At 41.0% G+C, this 21,518-nt stretch overlaps 1 protein-coding gene across 9 annotated transcripts in view; it reads left to right on the top strand.

Annotated features, from left to right (window-relative positions):
• NUP93 (nucleoporin 93) overlaps positions 1–21,518 on the top strand; it is an 85,466-nt gene that overhangs the window by 47,472 nt on the left and 16,476 nt on the right. For 8 of the 9 annotated variants that reach the window (XM_049805922.1, XM_049805925.1, XM_049805923.1 and 5 more), the window contains 7 exons: positions 4,433–4,495; positions 6,870–6,998; positions 13,756–13,830; positions 16,005–16,094; positions 17,466–17,605; positions 19,787–19,919; positions 20,908–21,065. In XM_049805922.1, coding sequence (XP_049661879.1) covers positions 4,433–4,495; positions 6,870–6,998; positions 13,756–13,830; positions 16,005–16,094; positions 17,466–17,605; positions 19,787–19,919; positions 20,908–21,065 — 788 coding nt within the window. Of the gene's footprint in view, positions 1–4,207; positions 4,321–4,432; positions 4,496–6,869; positions 6,999–13,755; positions 13,831–16,004; positions 16,095–17,465; positions 17,606–19,786; positions 19,920–20,907; positions 21,066–21,518 lie in introns of those variants that run through there. The other variant, XM_049805926.1, reaches the window with a different exon arrangement.

Below are 21,518 nucleotides of genomic sequence, written 5' to 3'. Positions count from 1 at the left end.
TATCAGCCAGGAGAGAGTTTACTAACCTCATTTACTGCGGTAAATGGAAGAGACTTTCAATCTCCTGTCAAAAAGAGACCATCAGTGCATGCATGCCCTTTCGTACTGATAATGAATTAGCTACTGGAACACTTTCTTACTGGAATTCAGACTGGAACAAGGCAGGTGCCGGTTTCTGTCACATCAGCCTGTGTCAGGCAGTGGTTGCCTGAGATGAGAGATGACAGTGGAGCAAGAAGCATGGTGAGAACAAGGAAATGGCACGGCCTCCAAGGGATCCTGCTCCTCCAGTGGTAAACCATCCTTGTGCAAGGCAGAGTGGGACTGGATTTCAGCAGAGAGGGGAGGGTGTGAGAAGATCGGACTGGAATCCAAGGGGTAAGAGATCCAAGAGGAACTGGAATGTGCTGGAGAAAGGTGCTGAGAGCCAGTAGACATGCACGAATAAGTGGGACTAGCTGGAAAATGGGAACCTGAAAGTGGGAGAGTGCCTGTGTCCCTGTTTTGCAAACACCATCTCATCAGATATTGTACAAAGTGTGTGTAGGAAGCATTCAGCAGTGAGTGTTGCAGAGAACCTGTGATGGAGAAGACTTGTGCTACTTCCTTCCAAACTAGACACAGGAAGAATGTGTGGGAGTCCCACAGTAACAGGGAGGAAAATTAAATGCCAGTCACTAAAGCAGGACAGCATGATTAGGGCTCTGTGAGCTTTTTGTGTAAACCTGCCTTGAGGAAGTAAGATAAATTTTCATTTTCAAGCAAAATCCAGGCTACACTGGGATCCTTGCAATGGCAGAGCTTGTGCATGGAGAGCTGTAAGGTGAGGATTCCACCTCTGAGGTTTTAGCGATGCTCATGTTAACTATTCCTATCTTGGCCATCTGTCACTGTGAAATAGCCTTTTGTCTCCTAACAATATCTCTGTTCTCCTCCTGCTTCTCTCTTTGGATACTGAATATGAAGCAATGTCTCATTGCTCTTTGTACAATCAGTAGCATCTCCCCAGAGAGGATGGGTCGTGTACTCCTTGTGCGTGCTGAACACCATACCTCTGTATCCTTGTTGCAGTCTGCAAGCATTCATGGCAAAGTCAAACTTTGCCTCTGGGATTGCAGAAAGCTTTTAGGGCACATGTAACTCAGTGAGCACAACCAGAACTGTTCAAGGCCCAGACTTAAGAGATATGTGAACCCTTAAAGCTCTTATGTGGCCTGGGATTTTTGAGGACCAAAATTCTCTAGCATAAAGCACATCTCTTCTATCTTTCTGCCCATCCTTGTTCCAGAGAGCTCTGCTTTTTCTTAGAGTGGATGGACACTTGTGTGTGTTCTGTGAAATCTGAATTTCCAGTGACCAAAGCATAGTGCACCACTAGGTGGCAATGTAATAAACTCAGGGAATAAATACTGTTCTAGCAGCTGGACACTACTCCCTTTAAGGTGTGAAATTTTGGCCACCAAAGCCTAGAGTGACAAACCCTGGAGCTCTTTTTTGACCTAACTAAGCAGAAGCGGTCTCATGAGCAGTAGCAGGAGCCCCAGCATCAGCTACTGAAACTCCCTCTTCTGAGGTTTAACAATTAGCCTGTAATTAACTGAAACAGCAATTGTCACGCTACAGGCATAATGTTTAGCACAAGGCATAGGGCAACCTTTTTAAAATATACCTCTCCTCAGTGAGGCATTACAGATATTATTTGGAATGTGTGAGGATTTTAATTTGCTGAAGGAGTAGTTCTTGAGATTGAAAAAGACAATTATCATCACCTAATTGGCATTTGGTGTAATGTAATCCCTTAAACAGACCTAGTGAACTCTCTGGGAGCTGGGAGGTTTCATTAAGAAAGATACTCAGCCTGGATTTACTGACTTCAAGGGAAGTTCAAGCACATCTTAAATTACTCTGCCGATGACCATCATTGCTGTGTACCTTTCTGGGCACATACCTGCTCAGCTCAGGGCATGCATCTCACCAAGGAGAGAGGGGAGGACTAAGGGCAGTAAGGTAGGACTTGTATCTCTTGGGGCTTTCTGGAGCCCAGTGCTCACAGAGCAGGCAGGGAGCCAGGCCACCCAGGACCTTTGCAGGCTGTGGTGCCTGGCTCGGTGTGCTCAGCACCTTCCATAGCATCCAGGTAGCTGTGTCTTGGAGATGGTGGGCATTTTTTTGCCTGTAAAATTAGCAGCGTTGTTAGGATACGGCAAACACACAGTGTTCTCTGCAGCTTCAGATCCCTACCATCAGAAATGTGGCTGTGTCTTCTGCTCATATGTTGGGGTGTGCTCTGAAGGTCTGGAAGCACTGCTTGTTATAATTCCAGATAGTTTTTCTCCAATTCAGGTTGGAGGCAGGTAAAGAAAATAAAATAAAAAAACAACTGGGAAAACCCCCCACCTTCTTGCCCTCCCGAAGTCCTTCCACCCATGCAGACATGGACAAACCTTACAAAACCATGTCTCCCTCCCTCCCCACCTTTCCTGTGTGGAGCCGAGTTCAGGTCTTGGCTCGGTTAGGTGACTGCGGCAGCCCTTGCCATGGTGACAACTGCTATAATAGTTGATCTCCAGACATGTGCAAGTATCTGGACTTAGCTTCCCTTTTTCAGATTGTAACTGCGCTTCCTCTGTGGGCATTGTCTAAAAATAAAGCGGGGCATGGTGGACGATGAAATGAAGAATAGGCTGTGTAGAAGTGGCTGCTCTCTTCTGTATGTATGTAATTCAAGGGCTGTTTCTGGGGGGACCACGTCATACATTCGTCTCGGAGGATGGCAGTTCATTCTCTATCTGGTATACAGAAAGGGGTGACATTCCTATTTCCAGCTGAAGGGGGTCACGGGCTGTCCCATACTTCAAATGCTCGTTGTTCTACATATTTCAGAAGGGAAGGGTGTAATACCCTTTATTTCACATACTAGGTCTGGGTAGCAGGAAGGCAGACAGCATACCTATGTGGCAGAGTTTCCTGCCAGATTTCTTCAGTTTGGGGAGATTTCAAACCCTTTTCACCTCCCAGAGCTAAGTAGCAGTCTGTGATACCTGTGGTTTCGTGTAGTACAGCTGCCGTACTGTTTCTAAGACCTACCGTAAATATGTTTTCCAAAAGGTTCAAATCCCTATGACAGCAAGTTTCTGTCCTGCCACAGGATCTATGGTCTTCTGGAGATCCTAAGCTCTGCCTAGGTTGTATGGATCACCACATATTGTGAGATTATTGGGGCAGGAACCGTTTATTTGCAGGAAGACGTGGGGAACGAAGGACACGAAAGCCTCCTGATTGCTGCCAACTTCACTCGGACTCTGCTGCAATTGTGTATCTTTGTTGTAAATGCATAAAGCATGGTACATTGAATTCCCACTCCCTGGATTTGTTAGTGGCTCTTAATTTTAGAGCTGTGGAGTGAGCATGCAGACTCTTAGGATATTAGCATTTAATGGAGTTGATAATGTTATAGTTGATTACTTCAGAGGGAGACAAAGGCTTCTTTTCCTTTTTTATGATTTGAATAATGATTAAGTTGAAGTCTGGGAGTACAAATCAACTTGGTTTGTTTAATTGGCAATGTAACAGTGAAAATGCAAAATAAAGATATTCAAGTTAGGATGTAATAAACATTTCCTGTTTGTTGTCTGTGTGTGTTACTGCACTTTACCCCATGGCTATTTGTTTAAAATTCAAAATATCGTACGTTTCCTAGTATGGATCACAAAAGTAACCTTTGGGATGAGGAGCTAACAGCTCATCTAAATCAGTCTGTTCATGTACACCTGACCTCTTTGAGATTTACTGATACACTGAAAATTAAAAATACAATTCTTACATATTATTTTTCACCCACTGCAGCTGTATGCATGGAGAGAGGCTGTGCGGTAAACTTTTACTGTATGCTTTCCAACTGTTTAGTTATTTCCATCCTTCCTCAACTGACTATTTTTAAGGCTCTTTTTCACAGTTCCTTTTGGGCCTCCAAGAGCTCCACTCCTGCCTGAAGCTGCCGAGTCAAAACGTGTGGGTTTTGGTTTTGCTGGGTTTTTTTTTTGTTGCCCCCCCCCCCCCGCCATACTGAAGTCCAACAATCTTATCTTGGCTTATCGCTCCTACCAGCTTTCATCCTAGCTCCCTCAAATGGAGAGCAAGAGGAAGCAGTTGCTGGGACACAGAGATAAAAGAGAATAGAAGCAGGACATTTCAGTAGGATTTAATGCATATTGAAACAGGGGATTAATGCATTTTCATTTTCACATTGCTCTGTATGGGCATCTTACTGCACCTCTGGTGAAGTGAAGTGACCTTTAAACTTCTGAAGAGTGGATTGGGGTGAGAGCTGCAAGCACTTGTCAGAGTTGGAAGAGCTGAGTACTACAATATGTATCTGATGTTAGTGCAAGGCTGATTTTTTGACTGAAGCTCTGTTTCCCCTTTTCTGCAGGGATTCCTGAAGAATGAAAAAGATAATGCATTGCTGTCAGCCATTGAAGAGTCTAGGAAGAGGGTAAGTTGGAAGCAAGCACCATTTTTTTCCTTAAAAAGAACCAAAAAAACCCCAGTGGGGTCCCTTAAGGAGTTAATAAATTAGATATTTAATGAACTACTGGAATTTAAGAGGACTATATTGAGAATATAGAAAAATTAGAACTTAGGAAATACTTGCTTAGAATTTCCAGAAGAAGTACTTGTCAGCTCTATTTCAACTGCAGTATTTTGTAGGGTCAGGAGGCTCACAGTGTTAAATCTGTTTGAACAGAGAAGCTGTTGTTTGTAAGGCACAGCACGGTTACTCCAACCCCCTCTCTGCATGGATGCTGCCTTTTCTAGAGGTGATAATGCCTAGGACATGGGGTTTATTTCCTTTTTTGCTCCGAGAAGTGCCTTGTGCACTGGCTTCCCATACAGTGATGACACTCAATGTATTTATTGTAGCTGTTTCTCCAGGTTACAGGAGTTGTTGAAGTACATATTGCCACTTTCAGGCCTATGCAGCTGAAGCGCTGCAAGGTTTAAATCTTGTGTCTGTAGAAGAGCCAGAACACCATACTGCATCACATTGTCCGAAGGAAATAGCTCACATAAGGGGGGGGGGGGGGAAGAGGCTTTTTTTAAGCAGTACAAAGGAAAATGCTACAATAAGAGAGTAAGAGTTGTCACTTAGGTTCAGGGTTTGCTGAGTAAAAGTTGTCAGGCTTAGGGTTTGCTGAGTCCAGTTTTCTTCCCTTGAAAGGGACCAGTACTTAGTCTGTAAGAAAAAAAAGGACAGAGTCAGCCTTTCTCCGTTCATCTGCTGTCTCTTCATCTCCAAGCAAGTAGCTGTTTCGAAGATTTTTCTGAGCTAGAAGTTGTTTTCTGATGTGAAATTCATCTGATCCTGTTTCTGAATCTATTTATACTTTTGGTATCTGTCATGTTCTGGGGCAATGATTTCCACAATTGAATTATGCAGTGTGGAAAAACGCTTCCTGTTGTTTGTCTTAAAACTGCTGCTTGGAAATGTCATTGCATGCTTCCTAGTGCTTATGTTAGTATTGTTTCCCTCCATGTACACTTGGGGCATCAGGTTTAGAACCGAGCCTGTGTTTCTTTCAAATGATAAGAAATAGTACTTAAGCATTATTAAATTATTTTAATTACATATAATTATACTGTAATTATTGAAGCATATTTAAAACCCTGTTGAAATGATTACAGTGAAGGTAAGGATAAGACCTATATTCTACCATGAAAGTATAAAGTAAATTTATATAAGAAAACAAAGAAACACAAATCTTGTGCTCTAGCTGCATGCATGCACCATAAGTAAATGTTTTCCAAATGTCACTGTCTCTTATCAGTTCATTTATACTGGGGAACGTTTTGCCCCTTAATTGACAATATCCTAACAGTGGGCTGTAATGAGATGAAAAACTTATTCAGCCAACCAAGATACTTAGGTATGTACACTGCAGCACAAAGCTATGTGAAACACAGAGGAAGTTGGGAAAGGGAAAGAAGTGGAAGATCCAATATAGCTTATTGTCTATTTAGAATTAATGGAAATATTTTTATTTCCTGTTCCGGTATACCTGAGGCTACTAGTTAGCATCACCCCAACAATAACAGGAAAGGTAGTGAAGCATCTTCTCTATCATAATGCTATTGCCAAAATAAGGAATATTGAGGGGAAAAGCTGTTTCCTTCCATGAGTGCCCCAACTGGATCTGAAGATAATGTAGCACATAAGCCATTTTAAAGGTAAAAGGATGTTTTTTCTTGGGATACGATTTTCCTACGTGCTTTTCTGAGTTGTGTTCCTGATGAGAGAGACTTTCTGATTCTTTGTCACTTGTTAATTTTTCTTAATGCTTTTATCCTATTTCCCATTTAAAAGAAAAACATGCTGGTAAAGACGTGAAAATGAAATATGGGCAATAAACACACATCTCTGTTAAGAATGCAGTTATAGCCTCCAGGGAGGTGAAAAAACTAGTTGCCGTTAGAGAAGCTAGTCTCGAGAAACCACACAGATCAGTGATGACCTGGATATTTTGTGCGTGCTGCTAAATTAAAGAAGCCTATCAATTTCCAACCTGCTGAGTTTTGTGTGTATTGCAGTACTATGGAAGAGACACAGATTCCCTGTTTTACCAGCTCGCATACCAGGGTATGTGAGAGTTGTCTTAATGCCACACAGACCTATTTTCTGAATCCCTTCGTACCTGAACAGGAAGGCTGTTAAAATAATATGCAGCACATCATTAGCTCTTGAGGGCTGACCTGGTTGATTTATCTAGTTGCTATTTTCTGTTTAATTTTTGAGCTGGTCTATTAGTAGTAGAGCTAGGCTGTTTGGTGTTTCTGTATGTTTCTTAGCTCTGGTTCTTCTTCACCAACAGACTTTTGCTATGGCTGAGGAGTATCACCGAGAATCAATGCTGGTTGAATGGGAACAGGTGAAACAAAGGATTCTTCATACTCTGCTTGCATCAGGGGAAGATGCTCTCGATTTCACGCAAGAAAGTGAGGTAACTCGGTCTTTCTAAACACTGTGCGTAGTCATACACGGCATATACACAGCTGGCACTCCAGCTCTGCTGAAACCACCTCTGGATTATTCTGTAGCTACAACTTTGTGAAAATGAGAAATATCAAATCTCTAATTCCCAAATGGCTGTGACTAGCAGAATGCATTGTCTAGCGAAATATCAAACCTTTATGATTATTTTTATTGACTAATGGGTACAGGCAATGGAGCTCCCATTGCTGAAACTATGTTTTAAGCAACATACGTGCAAGCTGGAAACTTGGTTCACACTAACACGTATTAGGTCAATATATCCAGGGGACAGGAAACACATTGGGGTGAACTTCACCTTCAGGAAACCTTTGCAATGCTAATGAGACCAGACAGTTTCTCAGGTGCAACTGTGCTCACACATAGGTCTTAGAGTGTCTCTTTCTATTATCACTGTGTGCTATCTGGGACTTACAGCTTTTCTTAGGAGGCTGATGAAGTACCAAATGAATATTCAACAACAACAACAAAAAAAAGCATGCTTTCCTTTTTACCTTGCTGTCTCATGCATTGCAGATTAAAATTTTGTGCTGCTAAGACCTCTAGTGTTCAGCAATTCAAAGTTAATCCAGTAGTGAGCAAATCCTTTGGGCAAGACTGACCCCATGTTTAACATGGAAAGGTATTGACTAGCAACTTAAAACATTCCTTATCTTCTGTTACAACTTAAAACTTTACAGTTTATTCTTTTAAAGAAAGTGCTTCTTACACGAGTAAAGCACAGTTACATGCAGAGTTGAGAACTCTGCTCCTCTGAGCTAGAGGCATCAGACATCAGCCGAGATCCCTGGAGCACAAAGTTACTTCACAGCCCCTGCACAATGCTCCATGAAAACTGCAACCTTGAGAAGAGACATGATAGGGGATGGGGCAGTGCAAGTTGCCGTGCTTTCAGGCCACAGAACAGGCCCAGTTTTGTGGGTTTTTTCCACACCCCTCCCTTTAAAAAAAAGAAAAAAGAATCTTGTTCATTGGAATGACTTGTAGAGCTGCACAGTACATTAAAATAGAAGAAGCCCTTGGTGTTAATGGGGTATGACCTGTATAGGGATTTGGAAATAATTAAAGTTGTTAATGAAATGTCCCTTTCTGATTACTGTTCTTTTAAATATAGGTTAATCCCAGTTAGCATACATCTTTTTATAGAAGCTGTCTTCCCCAGAAAGTATTTTACTGATACTTTACTGTGACTCCTTGGAAGGTTGTCCAGCTTTTCAATATTAGAAATGCTAAATAATGCAGACTGAATTAATTTAAAACTAGGAAGAGCTATCCCATTATTTTAGGATGTGAGTCTGAAGACTTGGCAGCTATTCTGATAGCTTCTAACATCTTTGATTTGTGTGAGTTACTGGTGTGGGGTTTTCCTTTCGAAGTGTGGATATTAACTGCTAGGAGAAGCAATTTAATAACCTATTCTGAAAAGGTAAAACCCCTTTTCTGATGTTTGTGTCAAATGGACACTATCCCCAGTGAAATTGGTGGGAGGGAGGAGGGGAAAAAAACCCACCCCTCTAATGTTTTTCATGAATGACTCAATGTACACGATCACTCAGTAATACTCCACTCTCTGTTTCAAAGCCCTCATAGTATCACTATGTCATTTCAAGAGCATTTAAAATCCTTGATATATTCTAGTCTTAGACTCAAGAAGTCAAAGGTCTGAGAGGTTTGAAGTGCATCTACTGTGTTAAAAGCCTGTTATCTAACCTCCCCACAGCAGGTTGTTCTTCTAAAGCCTTGTTCCAGTCAAATAAGTTTTTTGTGTGTGTGTGACACAAACAGACACAGCCTGTAGAATATAGTAGAGGCTTAATTGATATCCTCTGGAGATGGAGAATCAACTGAAAAGGCACAGATCCAAACACAGCAGGGGGCCGGTCTGCCTGCAAGCCAATTCTCAAGCTTTGGGCAAGCTAATTTGGGCAGAGTGAAATACCAACACATTATTCATGGAAATAAGACCAATTAACAGGCAAAGCTCATGATTCAAAGAACCTAGTGCAGGACTTGCTATTAGGGTTTTCTGTTCCTCCTTGTCCTCCAGCCTGGCCTCTTTCCCCATAAGGGAAAAACAGAGCTGATAAAAAGGTACTTCTTGGGGGGACAAGGAAGGAAAGCCTCAGTTTTGTTTTCAAGGTATCAAACACCTATGCTCTCAAGGCATTTGTTCTGAGTCTTGTTCCACTAGGTGCCGAGGCATTTCTTTTGTTCTTTTATTCCATGTTTTTCTTTCTCCCCCCCCCCCCCCCCCCCCCAAGCTCTTCCACTCCTGCTGTCAAGCAACCCACTCCTGCAGTGATGGAGAGACACTGTCGCTCTTGGTTTCCATTCTGCCCCTCTGTATCATGTTTTCATATCCCTTAAATCCCAAGGACACCAAGATGCTGTCGGCTCCCCTGCTGCACCTCAGTGTGTTTCTCCAGCTTGGTCTCCTGCCTAGTTATTCACTGCATCTACTGGCCAAGCCATTTGGAGTGCTGACAAAATGTCTGCCCAGACTTCTGCTGAGGAATGTGCATATGCATATGAGGGTGATGAATAATGCATCTTTGTATGCACACGGTTTGGTGTGCAAGTGAGGCTGAATGCTTGGCTGAGTACAAATGAAGGAGGACTCCTTTGAAAAGCAGCATCGTTAGGCTAAATGAATTTAAAAGATAAAAATGTGATGGCAGTGCAGTATAGCTACAGCTTTCACAAATGGATAATATTCAGAATAAATATTACAGTTCTGAAGAATATTTTGGAAAGACCTAAATTCAGAGCAGGGAGAAATAAATGTGGCTGATAAAAACAGCACAAGCCATTTAAGTGATATCAGACTAGAGATGCAGAAAGATACGTGTGTGTACTTGTACTTCTGCAGTCCTTCGTGCATTACCTACTTTTCTGTTTTTCCTTTTGCTGCTCCAGTTAAGCTTAAGAACCTGACCTGAAACACAATTCTCGTATGCACCTAGCTGCTGTTTTCAACTCATCTTTCATAACTTTTTCCTTGCTTGAAAATTTGATAAGTTCTGACTTGCCACCAAAGGATATCCCCTCCCTTCCCCAGATCCCCCCCTTATCTTGTAGGGCATGCCTCTTAAGACTCTGGTTGCCAGGTACAGAAGAATTGCCTGCACAACTCTCCATTTCTGCAATTCAGGGTGAAGAGTGGAAATGACCTTCCCCACTCTGACTCATGCTTTAGTTTTCCTTTTGAAATTTCCTTTTAGCACAGCCATGAGATAGTTCAGTGAGCTAGTGCTTTTTTTCAGTTTAATAATTCAAAGATGAAGCCAGAATGCAAGTATGAGATGGAAGAAATAGGAAATAAGTTTGCTTCCATGGCTCTTGGCATAGGAAAGAAAAGCATAAGAAAAGCAAGACAAATTCTGGAGTTCCTGATTTTTTTTCTTTGCTGAAGTGCCAAGTCAGTGGGCATTTAAAGAATTTAATTTCAATGTGGCAGTTCTCAGTTGTGGCAGCTTGTTAATAAGTGATCCTCAAATCATAATGGTTAGGGTAAAATTAAAATTGGAGAAAGGAAAACCCAAACACCAGAGCAGTTATTTCTTAGTTTCAGGTGTGCACTTTTGAATTCAGACTCTTACCTGTGGGTTTTAACCCATCAGTCATATGCTGCACTCTCTTGGCAGCCATGTGGATGCTCTTCGGTGCTGCAAAGCAGCAGGAGGATTCACAAAACAAAGCCCCAGTCCTTATGTTTCTGGTGTTTGGGCACTGGTTGAAAAGTGATGCTAAGTCACCATGTACCCTTCTTCACTTGCTTTAGAAGATGAAACCTGATCAGTAATTAACGACAACATCCATAATTTAGTGTTACTTTAAATAACTGCAATTTATCTGGCACAGCATAGGGGAAGGCTGCAAAGTGCTATTTCTGCCATCACGTCTGTTTCCCAGGAAACCTGCTTTAACAGCTTCTTTGTTCTTTAGAACAAAGAATTTGTCATTTTTTAGGTGGGTTTAAAGGAATTTGTGTCAGATGATTTGGCACTGAAAGAAAAACGCAGATGCTTCCGAATATCAGTATCCATTAAGACTGACTGTGGAGGATATTTTTAGTGTAAGTTCAGTTACAAAAAGAAAAAGTGGGATTTCTCTGGGGTTTTTTGTAAGGCATTTTGATACTGCCTAAGGTCTAAATGCATCTGCCTGATTTTATAATCAGGTTGGACATAATTTAAATAGCACTATTACTGAGAAATTAATGCAGTAATAAACTGTTTCCAACCACTTAAAAGGATTGTCCAGGTTCATCTTTGATACCTTCATTTATATTTCACTATATCAGGGACAGACACAACTGAGTATTTTTTATTCTGTAATCAACTGTTGTATGCTATGCAGAAAGCAGTAATCACAAATATCACAAAGTTCTTATAATTTCTCAGTAGAGGTCAATGCCCTTATCTTCACATATAAATCCCTAGCTAACTTGGAACAGCTTCTTGGCCATTGCAATTGTGTCACTTTATTTGTCTTTAAATTTTAAATTGTGAAAATTTTCCTGATCAAATTCCTGGATTGGGACAGTGTAGTCTTTGCAAGAACATATGCTCATGAATGTAAGGGAGGTCCTACACAATAGAAGATAACCTGGCTTAGACTGATATAAAATTAAAATTGTAAGTGTTTGGGAATGACTGAGAGACTGTTCAGTCATAGACTGATCGGTAACATGTCTAGAAGTTCATATGTTTGTATTATTTCATTCCAAGTTCGGGATACAGCTCTCAAAAAGTGAGATTCTTTTGAAGACCATGTCAGCTTTTCGTCCTCATTCGAAACAAGAAACCAAATGATGACACCATCTGCAGAAAAGCTACCCATTTCTTGGATCTTTTCCTGAAATCCACGCAAGCCAGGTCATAGCAGGAACATTGGTCCTGCTGTGCTGTGGCCTGACAGGTGTCAGCAAAGCTGAAGTCTAAAGCCGATTAAACTGAAAGGGAGAACAATGATTTTTTCCATTGCATTTGGGCTTTATGTTGTTTGTACAGGTAGCAAGTTGGTCACATTTAGCTGAACTCTTCCAGGAAAGACTAGAGCATGTCCTTAAGCAATACTTGAAGGTGATCCTATCTAGAAAATAAAGTACTGACCTTCTGGGTAATCGATGTAAGAAAAAGTAAAGCTATTTGACAGTATTGCTAAGGTACAGTATAACAGCTAATGAGGATGTGCAGCTAGCTGTAACTGACTTTGATGGTAAAAAGCTTAATTTTAAAACTCTGCAGATCTACCTGCTCTTTCTTGGAAGGAGTTACTGATTCCAGTTTAGAGGAGTATCAATGGACTTGAGTTATACAGTAACAAACCACGGCATAGCAATGTCCCTTCTCAGTGTTTGCTCAGCCGCTTTCAGTATTTAGCTTATGTACTTTGCATCCTCTCTCCTGGTAGAAGTAAACAACCATCTTAGATCCTCATAGCTGTGCCAAAGCTAGACACCTGAAGTAAGCTGAGCAAGGTTTGTGCGGAGAGGTGACCTCTTGTTATCAGACCAACTACACTTGGGAGAGTGAAATGAGCTTTTGGGTTCAGAGCCTGAAGTTCAAAGGCTGTTGCTTCAGTTTCAGACCTGAAAACATACTTGCTTTTCTGAAAGCTTGTCTGTTCCTCTTTGCTTGCCCCAACTATGTCAGTTGGCTTCATAATAAATATTATGCTTCTATACTGAGCTTGTCTTTTATCTTCAGACCATCATGGCTGTAGCACTGCTTATGAAGCAGCTGATAATAAAGGACTGTTTACCTTGAAGGGATCTGTCTTTAATATGATTGCACTTTATTTTTCAAATTCAAGACTTGCAGTGCTGATGCTGAAATGAAGAATTACATTTTTAGGAAGCAGGAAACATCAGAGAGTATTGCATACTTAATTGGGAGTATTCTTTCCTCCAGAGTGGTGAACATCTGTGTTCAGTGGTGGCTGTACTGAAAACATACCTGTGATTTGTAGCGAATACTTAGAAGAATCGCTTTATGCAGCATTAGACTATTATGTTTTTATAAAAGAGTATGAATTCTCCATGCCATGACTCGATCAGCTGTCCCTCCCTGCTCTATGCTGAAGATATCTCAATCCTGGCATAAGCTCTATGGGTAGAAAGATGACTTTTTTTTTTTTCAGGTCAGGATATTGCCAGCATCCTACTTCCTCCTGCAGCAGACCGGCAGTGGGGCACTTTTCAGCAAATAATTGAATGCTGCAGTCCCATTTTGTGTCTGTGCCATGGTAGTGTGACAAAACTGGAGTGTCAGATTTGCTATACTGGATCCATTTGAGCTGGTCCATTGAATTCTGTGTCCTTGCTGTGATGGAGGTGCAGACTAGCTGCTTCGCAGCAAGACACTAATGTGACAATAAGCAACCTTTCAAGAAATAAAAGGAGAGAATTAAAATTATAAGATGCTATCAAGAGACACTGATGTCCTAATTCTAGAGAGCTAATGGTTGGCTTGTGCAGTGAATAAGGAGGATTTCTGTCACTTTAAAAAGTTTAAGCTATATTGGGAAGATAATGGGGTATTGCAGTGAGGCTATGCATTTTACTCTGTAGATAATCCAAAACCCTGTTCTTAGTTCTGTCAGGAACATGGTTTTGCTGTTGTTCTTTAGGAGTAGATATATTGGTAAAATGCATTGCAGTAATTTTATACCTTATATCTTCTTACACGCTTCTCATTAAACAGCCTAGCTACGTTGGTGAGTTGGGTCCTCCAGGTCGCAGCTCTTTGGACAATGTGGAGATGGCATATGCTCGTCAGGTGAGTGGAAATGAAAAAACATAGTTAAACTTTGTTTTCTAGAGACAGAGAGGGGGGGAAGAAAAGATCTGTGAGCATAGTGTGTAAAAAGATATGATAGGTAAAATGTGAAAACATCTGCCTGGAGTTAAAACGCAATTCAAAAATACAGAAATTTAGCCTGACTTTTTAGAATTGTACTCATCTGTCTGCTACAGGATTTTTCTTGTCAAAAGGAGATCCTGAACACCATATATGACTGTACAAATAATTTATGCTCATAGTAAATGGAAACCATTTTAACCTTTCAAAAAATAATTTTTTTTAAATTCATGTCAACATGTAATTGTACGCAAATGAAGACTTTCTATTCCCTTAATTTTCACATGTGGAAAATCATTTTTCTGATGTGTGCATGTAAAAAGAAACATGCTGAAGTCTTAATCCTGATGTTTGCCAAATTATATCCCATTTTAATGGCATTGCTTATGAGAAGTTTTAGTGCATCAGCTATGAATTAATATGTCTGGTAGCGTTAGACTCTGAAAATTTTCACAGAAAACTGATAAACCTTTACATAACCATTTTGTTACTTTTGTTATTTGAGATGATCTGTTTACCAGTACTGGTGGAAACAAAATGAAAGAGAAGGACTTGATTTTTCGAAATGGAATATCTGAAACAGCATAGACAAAGTGTTGCTAATTTGCACACAATTACTGTTATTGTGTACATTGGCTCAGTCTTTGCTGAGCCAGATAGCAGCTTGTACATCTGTTTTTCTGTGGCTGCATTCAGTTATGGTAACTGTGAAGAAATAAGTTGCAAAACAAGGTGCATGGTTGTGCTCATAAAGCATACATTTGATTTAGTGGTTCTTAATAGTACACTAATTTGTTTCATATCTACTGTAATATACCTGCATTAAGGGTCTTCCTTATAGCATAATTATGTCTGTAGTTTGAGGCTATCAACATTATTCCCTGATGTTTTGTGAATATGGGAAGCCCAGCCTCTCTAGCAGTACTAGTTCCAGGGGTAGCTGCAGAGTCACCATGTCTTCCCCATGGATGGGCAGGTGGGCTCGTCACATTTATGGTTTGCGTGCAGGCTGTTTGTGATCTGCCATGGAAACGTGGCATTCATGGCCAGGCTTCTGCTACCAAAACACTTGGTGCAGTCACCGTGTGCTCCCAGCATACCCTCTAGAGAAGCTGGCCTGGCTGAGCCGTCCTTGACATCATCTTGCTTGAGCGCAAAAATACCTGGGTTCCAGCACTGGATATGGGGCTCCTGTGGTTTCAGTCAGTAGTTAGGAGTCCTGGAGATCAGGCAGTCCATGCTGTTTCAGTTTATTATGGGCCATGAAATGTGTTTTAATCACATTGAAGTGACTAATTGTTCTTCATGGATAGTTCAAACTGTTTCACTGAAACATGGTGAAGTTCACATGTGTGATTTCACTGATGCTAGATTCTGGTCACAGTCCTGAGCTCTGCAACTTGTTTGCACACTGAGTGCGTTGAAGTAGTAGTGCATGCAAAAGGGACTTAAAGTATAATGGCACTGCCTTTCTAGCATTGAGAATGATTATTTTCAGATGTAGCTAGAAGGTCTTTGGGCTGAGAGTAGAATAAACAATAGTAGAAGTAGCTAAATTAAGACAAGATTTAAATCAAAATGGGTGTGTGCATGTATATATACATTTAAGGGCAGGTTTTGAAAGGCCAGGTTTCTGTTCTCCTTTCCCTGTGTCATATTTCCCTGAATACTGCCAGAAAGCAGCAAAATTCTGTTTCTTTTATGTCAGCAGGTAGGAGGCTGCCATGTAGGGGAATATCACAGCCTCCAGTTGTCAGGTCTCTTCTGAATCTCTGTCCTCCAACAATTAGCTGTAATTAGTCTAACAGGGCATTCAGTGCAGCACTTTGTGATGCAGAACCCCTCAACAGCTGGATTGCTGGCTGCCTTCAGGCAGGCCTGGGGATTTGGCATGTAGTGGAAGCAAGCGGGTTGGTGCTGATGCCCATTCCTCTTGCATTGTATTAGAAGCGGCTAATGCAGGTGGGAAGTAGAAGGGACTTGCTGGGGGCACTCTGTTTCTGAAGCCTGGTTCAGGTTTTGCTGCTGTGACTGGGGAGGGGGAAGGAGAGTAATACATATTGTTAAACTTGCTTACTTTCAATATGTTTCAGATTTATATTTATAATGAGAAGATAGTGAATGGACATCTGCAGCCTAACCTGGTGGACCTTTGTGCTGCTGTTGCAGAACTGGATGATAAGGTACTGCCAGTGAGTTAACATAAGGAAATGTATTTAATCTGTTTTCAGCTGTGATTATCAGCCTGCTGACATTGGTGAAAAAATACTGATATTGCCAAAAAAAAAAGAAAAAAAAAAAAAAGCATGGCTCCACAGAAAATACAGAGCCAGTACTGGAGTCTTCTCTAGTACAGCAGGGCCCACCTGTGATGAACTTGGTCATGGTGAAAATTTCTTAACACAGTGAGGAAAAGAAGAACCTGGTTTCACTGCAGTGTCCCATCATGAGTGATGAGCTGTTGGGGAAAAAAATTGCTTTTCATTTTAAAAGGGTTCTGTTGTGTTTAGTTTTCAAAATGTGGTCTCCTAATATCCTTTGAATGTATTTAGCTGTAGGTGAAGGGTCTTTTATCAGACCCTGCTAGATCTGAAGCAGGCTCCCATAGCAAAGCATAAAGCCCCTAGGATTGACTTTAAACCAATGATCTGCTTTTGGTTTTTTTCCCCACTCCTTTAATTGTGTTGCTTTGATCCACCCCCAAAAAACAAATGTACAAACCTGGCCACATTTGAGAATGCTTGGAGGAGAATACTGCAGGAGAGTCAAGTCATGAAAAAGCTTTGCACATGGGGAGAGCAAAAAGCTGTTCAGAAGCTGAGGGGCAAATGCTTCAGTCAGATCTGAATTACAGGTGTGCATCTTTGCTTTGAACAACTCTGTTCATTTTGCTAGGGACAACGTGGTGAGTTTGAATGTTCCTGCTGCTTTGAAGCACTGAGATCAAACGCCTGCCCTTGCTGGAGCTAACAGTGCTGTTACTTCTCAGTATTTTGCTGTTTCAGCAGGGATACTCCAGTCCTGGAGATACTAATACAATCTTGTCCTTATGAATGAGCAGACCTGGATGGCTTTCAACTTTTTTTTTCAGACCTGAGTCTTTGTCCAAGTGATCAGTGTCCTTCAGTTATTTCGTATCACAGTTGATTGCACAGCTTTCCAATGGCAGCCAGAGCCATTGCTTATATGGAAGCTGATGTTGTTGTGGTATTTGAGTGGTGTGTACAAGCTGGAAATGGGGAAGGAGTCTGAGCAACAAGTACCCAGCCTAGTTTTGGAAATCATTTTCGATCCTGGGTGACAATTGTAGGTACAATATTTGTAGCCATCTTCTTGCACAAGAATTATGCAGAGAAGCCTGGGAAATTTGAATTCTTCAGGACAGAAGTGGCTTGCCTTCATGACTGCATCCAGTATCTCCGTTACAAATCTAAATAGACATTACTCTTGTGTTTCTATGCTTTTTTTAAGCATCAAAACACCATGTAGCTCAAAAAGGCATTGCTTGTTCATCTCTGTACTAATGGCTGTTGTATGGAATGGCTCATTCATAGAACATCTCTGAGATGTGGGCCATGGTGAAACAAATGACCGATGTTACCCTAGTTCCTGCTAGTGATGCCTTGAAAGTCCGGACCAACATGGAGGTGCGTATGGAGTTCGTGAGGCAGGCTCTGCACTACCTAGAACAAAGGTAAGGTGAATGCTCTGGGTAGCACAGTTTTAGAGTTCCTTAATAATAAGCCAGAATGACTTTGTAACGCACACAAACACATTAACAAGTCAGCTACCTCTCGCTGCTTACAGAATTGTCTTGTTGCATGTCTTTCCTGCAGGGCTTAGAGCAGCCACTTGAGTATAAAACTGTTTTAGTTAAAAACTGTTCTAGTTAAAAAGCCCTCAAATCTGTGGGGAGGTTGTTTAAAAGACACAAAGACTTTTTGTTCTTTCTTCTATGTTGCCCTTATCACTATGACAGATACAGAATATTTATGTAAAGATTTTTCACTTGTGCAGTGAGATCTATTTCCCCTCTGCACAAAAAAAATTCCCCTTTTGTATAGTCCCTTTCTGAGTGCTGATCATTGTCAGGAGCTAGCGCTGGGAGGAAGTGAGGACAGTACTGGGGACAAATCTGGTGCAACGAGTCAGGTTCTGATCATGTCATTTCTACACTGAAAGGTTTTTGTAAAATTTGAAGATGCTGAAGCTGGGATATCTAGCAATGATTTTCAGACTTGGGAAGGTGGTTTAATGTCTGTATCAGCAAGTATCAGGGGGGCCTAAGCTCCTTGGCCAAGAAAATGCTTGGAGAATTGCAGGCTATGGAGCAGCCCAAAGCTGAATCCCTGGATGGCTGTATTACCTATTCATTGTGCATGTGGATATTGCAGTGTGTCTTATCTAGTAGCTGCCGATGTAATGCCAGCAGGCTAGTTCAGCAGTGGAAAGCAAACAATAGCTGCAGTGTAGTGTGTGGGCATTTGTTACAGATACAGATCTGCCATCTGAGCCCAGGAAGTGCTGCGCTCTGATACAGCACACTGGGAAGAGATGTTTTCATCTCCTGGCAGAGCCTCTTCTTGGCCCCTGACAGTTGGTTGCCACACCTCATCAGCACTTGTTTGTCACCCAGGGGTGGTGGCGGCATGCCTGCCTGTGCACAGATGAACTGACACATCAGAAGGATCTTCTGTTTCCAGTTCTTCGGTCTCAGCAGTGTGTGATGAGCCAGTGACTCTTAAGCTGATTTGCCAAATATCCAACTTGCTAAATTTGCACAGTGCCATTAACTGCTAACTGAAATTAGGAATTAGTTACATATAGTTCCCCCATGACCCTCCCAGTTGTGGAAATTGGGCCCTTCAGGCTTGATTTTAAAAAAACAAAACAAAATAAAAAAAACCCACCAAACAACTGTGCCTTGCTTTGTAGCTTTTCTTTCCTAGCAGGAATTGGCTAATACTGGGGTGTTTCAGTGTCTCACCAGCCTGTCACATGTATGAGGAGGAGATGTAATGCTGCTCACAGCTGTTCTTGCATTAGATGCTTTGGAGCAACAGTGATCTTAAGCCCTGAGGAGCATATGCGTAACTCAACCATAATGTTAGTTATCGAGATATGCTGATACTTGCTTATGTTTAGCATAGCCTTTCAGTTTTGTATTCTGTTGTTGCACAAGTCTATTGTGTGCTGAAAAAAACCAAAACAACAACAAAAAAACCCAAAACCAAAAAAAACCACCTTCATGTAATTTATTGCTGCTGCTTATATAGGTATTCCTTCAGTGTACAGACTTCCAAGACTCCTGCTTCTAAACATGAATATTAAATTGATCTGCTTTGATTAAAGGCTTTGATGGGTTATTTTAGAAGATGTTCTCAAAGCTCCCTTTACCAGTTGTCTTTCTCTAAATTCCCCTTTTCTCTGCGTTTTTATTCTGGTAAGTCCATGGCCCTAAGGTTTGTATTTGTCCGTAGGACAGGGAGGAGAGACAAACACATCTGTGGTGTTTAACTGTTCTTTTGTGACAGGATTGAGAGTTAAAGCATTAGGATGGAAAGGCTTTTTGCCAGTTATGTAACTGAGTTTAATGTAGTACTAGGAGAACCTAATGAGAGGAATTTCACAACAGAGTTGAACCTGGAGCAGTACACCACAGACTCCAAACATGGTGTCTGTTGAGACTGCTGAATACAAGGATCTTCCTAAATTGAAAGAAGTTTTTGCCTCATTTTGTTGTAACCATAATGTTTGAACATAAAGGTAATTTGCTTTAAATGCCTAATTCTGTTGGATCTGAAACGCAGTGGATGTTTTTGTAGCAAGTATATTTCAGTCTGTTCACGTTTGTTTTGTTTGTGTTGTTTTTCAGTTACAAAAATTACACTTTTGTGACAGTCTTTGGAAACTTGCACCAGGCTCAGCTGGGTGGAGTCCCAGGGACCTACCAACTAGTCCGCAGCTTCTTGAACATCAAACTCCCTGCACCTGTCCCTGGTCTCCAGGTATGTCCATCGCTTTTAGCAACTGAGCTGAAACAATAACACAAATCTGTTTGCTCCAGCACAGCCACAAAGCTAATGCAGCCTCCAGTGGTTTCTCTACTGTTTAAACTGCTTTTAGGGCAGCAGGCTCTTGTTCCTTCTCTAGAATTTTTCATTAGGAAAATGGAAGATAGTAGACAAAATCACTTTGAGTTCAGAGCTAGTCCCAAAGCATGGTGGTGCTCAGTAGTTTTGAGTTCTAATTTCTAGAAATTATGGTCTCTTCTGGTGGTCTTTTTAGAGGTCAACAAGTGAGTATTAAAATACGTTATGATGTAATCTCCCTGCTTTGTTTTTTCTCCATTTTTTGCACTTATTGTAAGATGGTGACACCAGTTGTTGATGACTAAATATGTAATTAATTAATCTGAATTGTAACCTGAACCTTTTATTTAAGAATCTGAATAAAGTCCTGCTCACCTGCACATAATAGAAAGTGCATCGTTGCGTACCTGCAAAATTACCAGATAAACAGGCAGGCTGGGTTGAAAAATTAAAAGTTAAATGAAATAATAATAAATTATAGCATTGGAGAGGACATAGCTGAGTCTAGCTGTCCTTTTCTTACCTGCTGAGATCCATGATTAGTTTGGTATCTTTCTGTTTCAATACAAATATTTTTTAATACCTCAGTGGTCTAATCCAAGTCCACCTCCTGGGTGGAGAGACTATCTGTATGTTAGTTATGGGTTTGTCAGAATCTCACTCAGAACTGAAACCTGGGCAAGCAATAGAGTCCCATACTTTGCTGCTAGGATGTGCACAGCTTCCACAGGACTTAAACCTCATGACCTCTGGCTTCTGTAACACAAACAGAATTTTTTACCAAAATGGGTGTGTTCACATAAGGGCAGAAACAATGAATGAGGCAAATGATAAAGAAAATTAATTCAGATATGCTGCTTTTTAAAAAAAAAATAAAAAAAGTTATTTCTTACTTCATTTTCAGGATGGTGAGGTGGAAGGCCATCCTGTCTGGGCACTGATTTACTACTGCATGCGCTGTGGAGATTTGACTGCAGCCATGCACGTGGTGAAACGGGCACAGCACCAGCTGGGAGAATTTAAAACCTGGTTCCAGGAGTACATGCACAGTAAAGATAAAAGGTAATTGAGAACTAGGAAAGATCTTTGTGAGGGATGGGAATTGCTGTGGAGTGGTGAAATAATCAGTGGCTTGGTAGAAATATAAGAAGCTCAGGTCTCTTCTGGTGGTGATGGCTGCCTGGTGTTTATATTGCCTACCTAAACTACATGTAGGAAGTTTGCATATTTTAATTTGTGGCTTTGAAGTCTAGAAATCTCCATAGAGAAAGAGTTGTTTGAAAACATGCAAAAATTTACATTTCAAAAATAATATAGTGGTGTAGCTTTGCTTTTTTACTGTAGGATCTTCCCTTTGTAATGGTAGGATACTGCATACAATACATGAGATTTAGTCTGCTGTCATGAATCCTGTGTCTTTTTTTCCCCTGCCGCTTATTTTAGTTGAATTTCCTTTGGGGAATGCTTTTACTACACCTGTTTTCATAAGAATGACGCACAATAAAAGCAAGTAGT

The sequence above is a fragment of the Accipiter gentilis genome, chromosome 7, assembly GCF_929443795.1.
Source record: "Accipiter gentilis chromosome 7, bAccGen1.1, whole genome shotgun sequence".
NCBI lineage: Eukaryota > Metazoa > Chordata > Aves > Accipitriformes > Accipitridae > Astur > Astur gentilis.
Note: the sequence above shows the minus strand (reverse complement) of the source record. Positions and strands in the feature narration are given on the sequence as shown.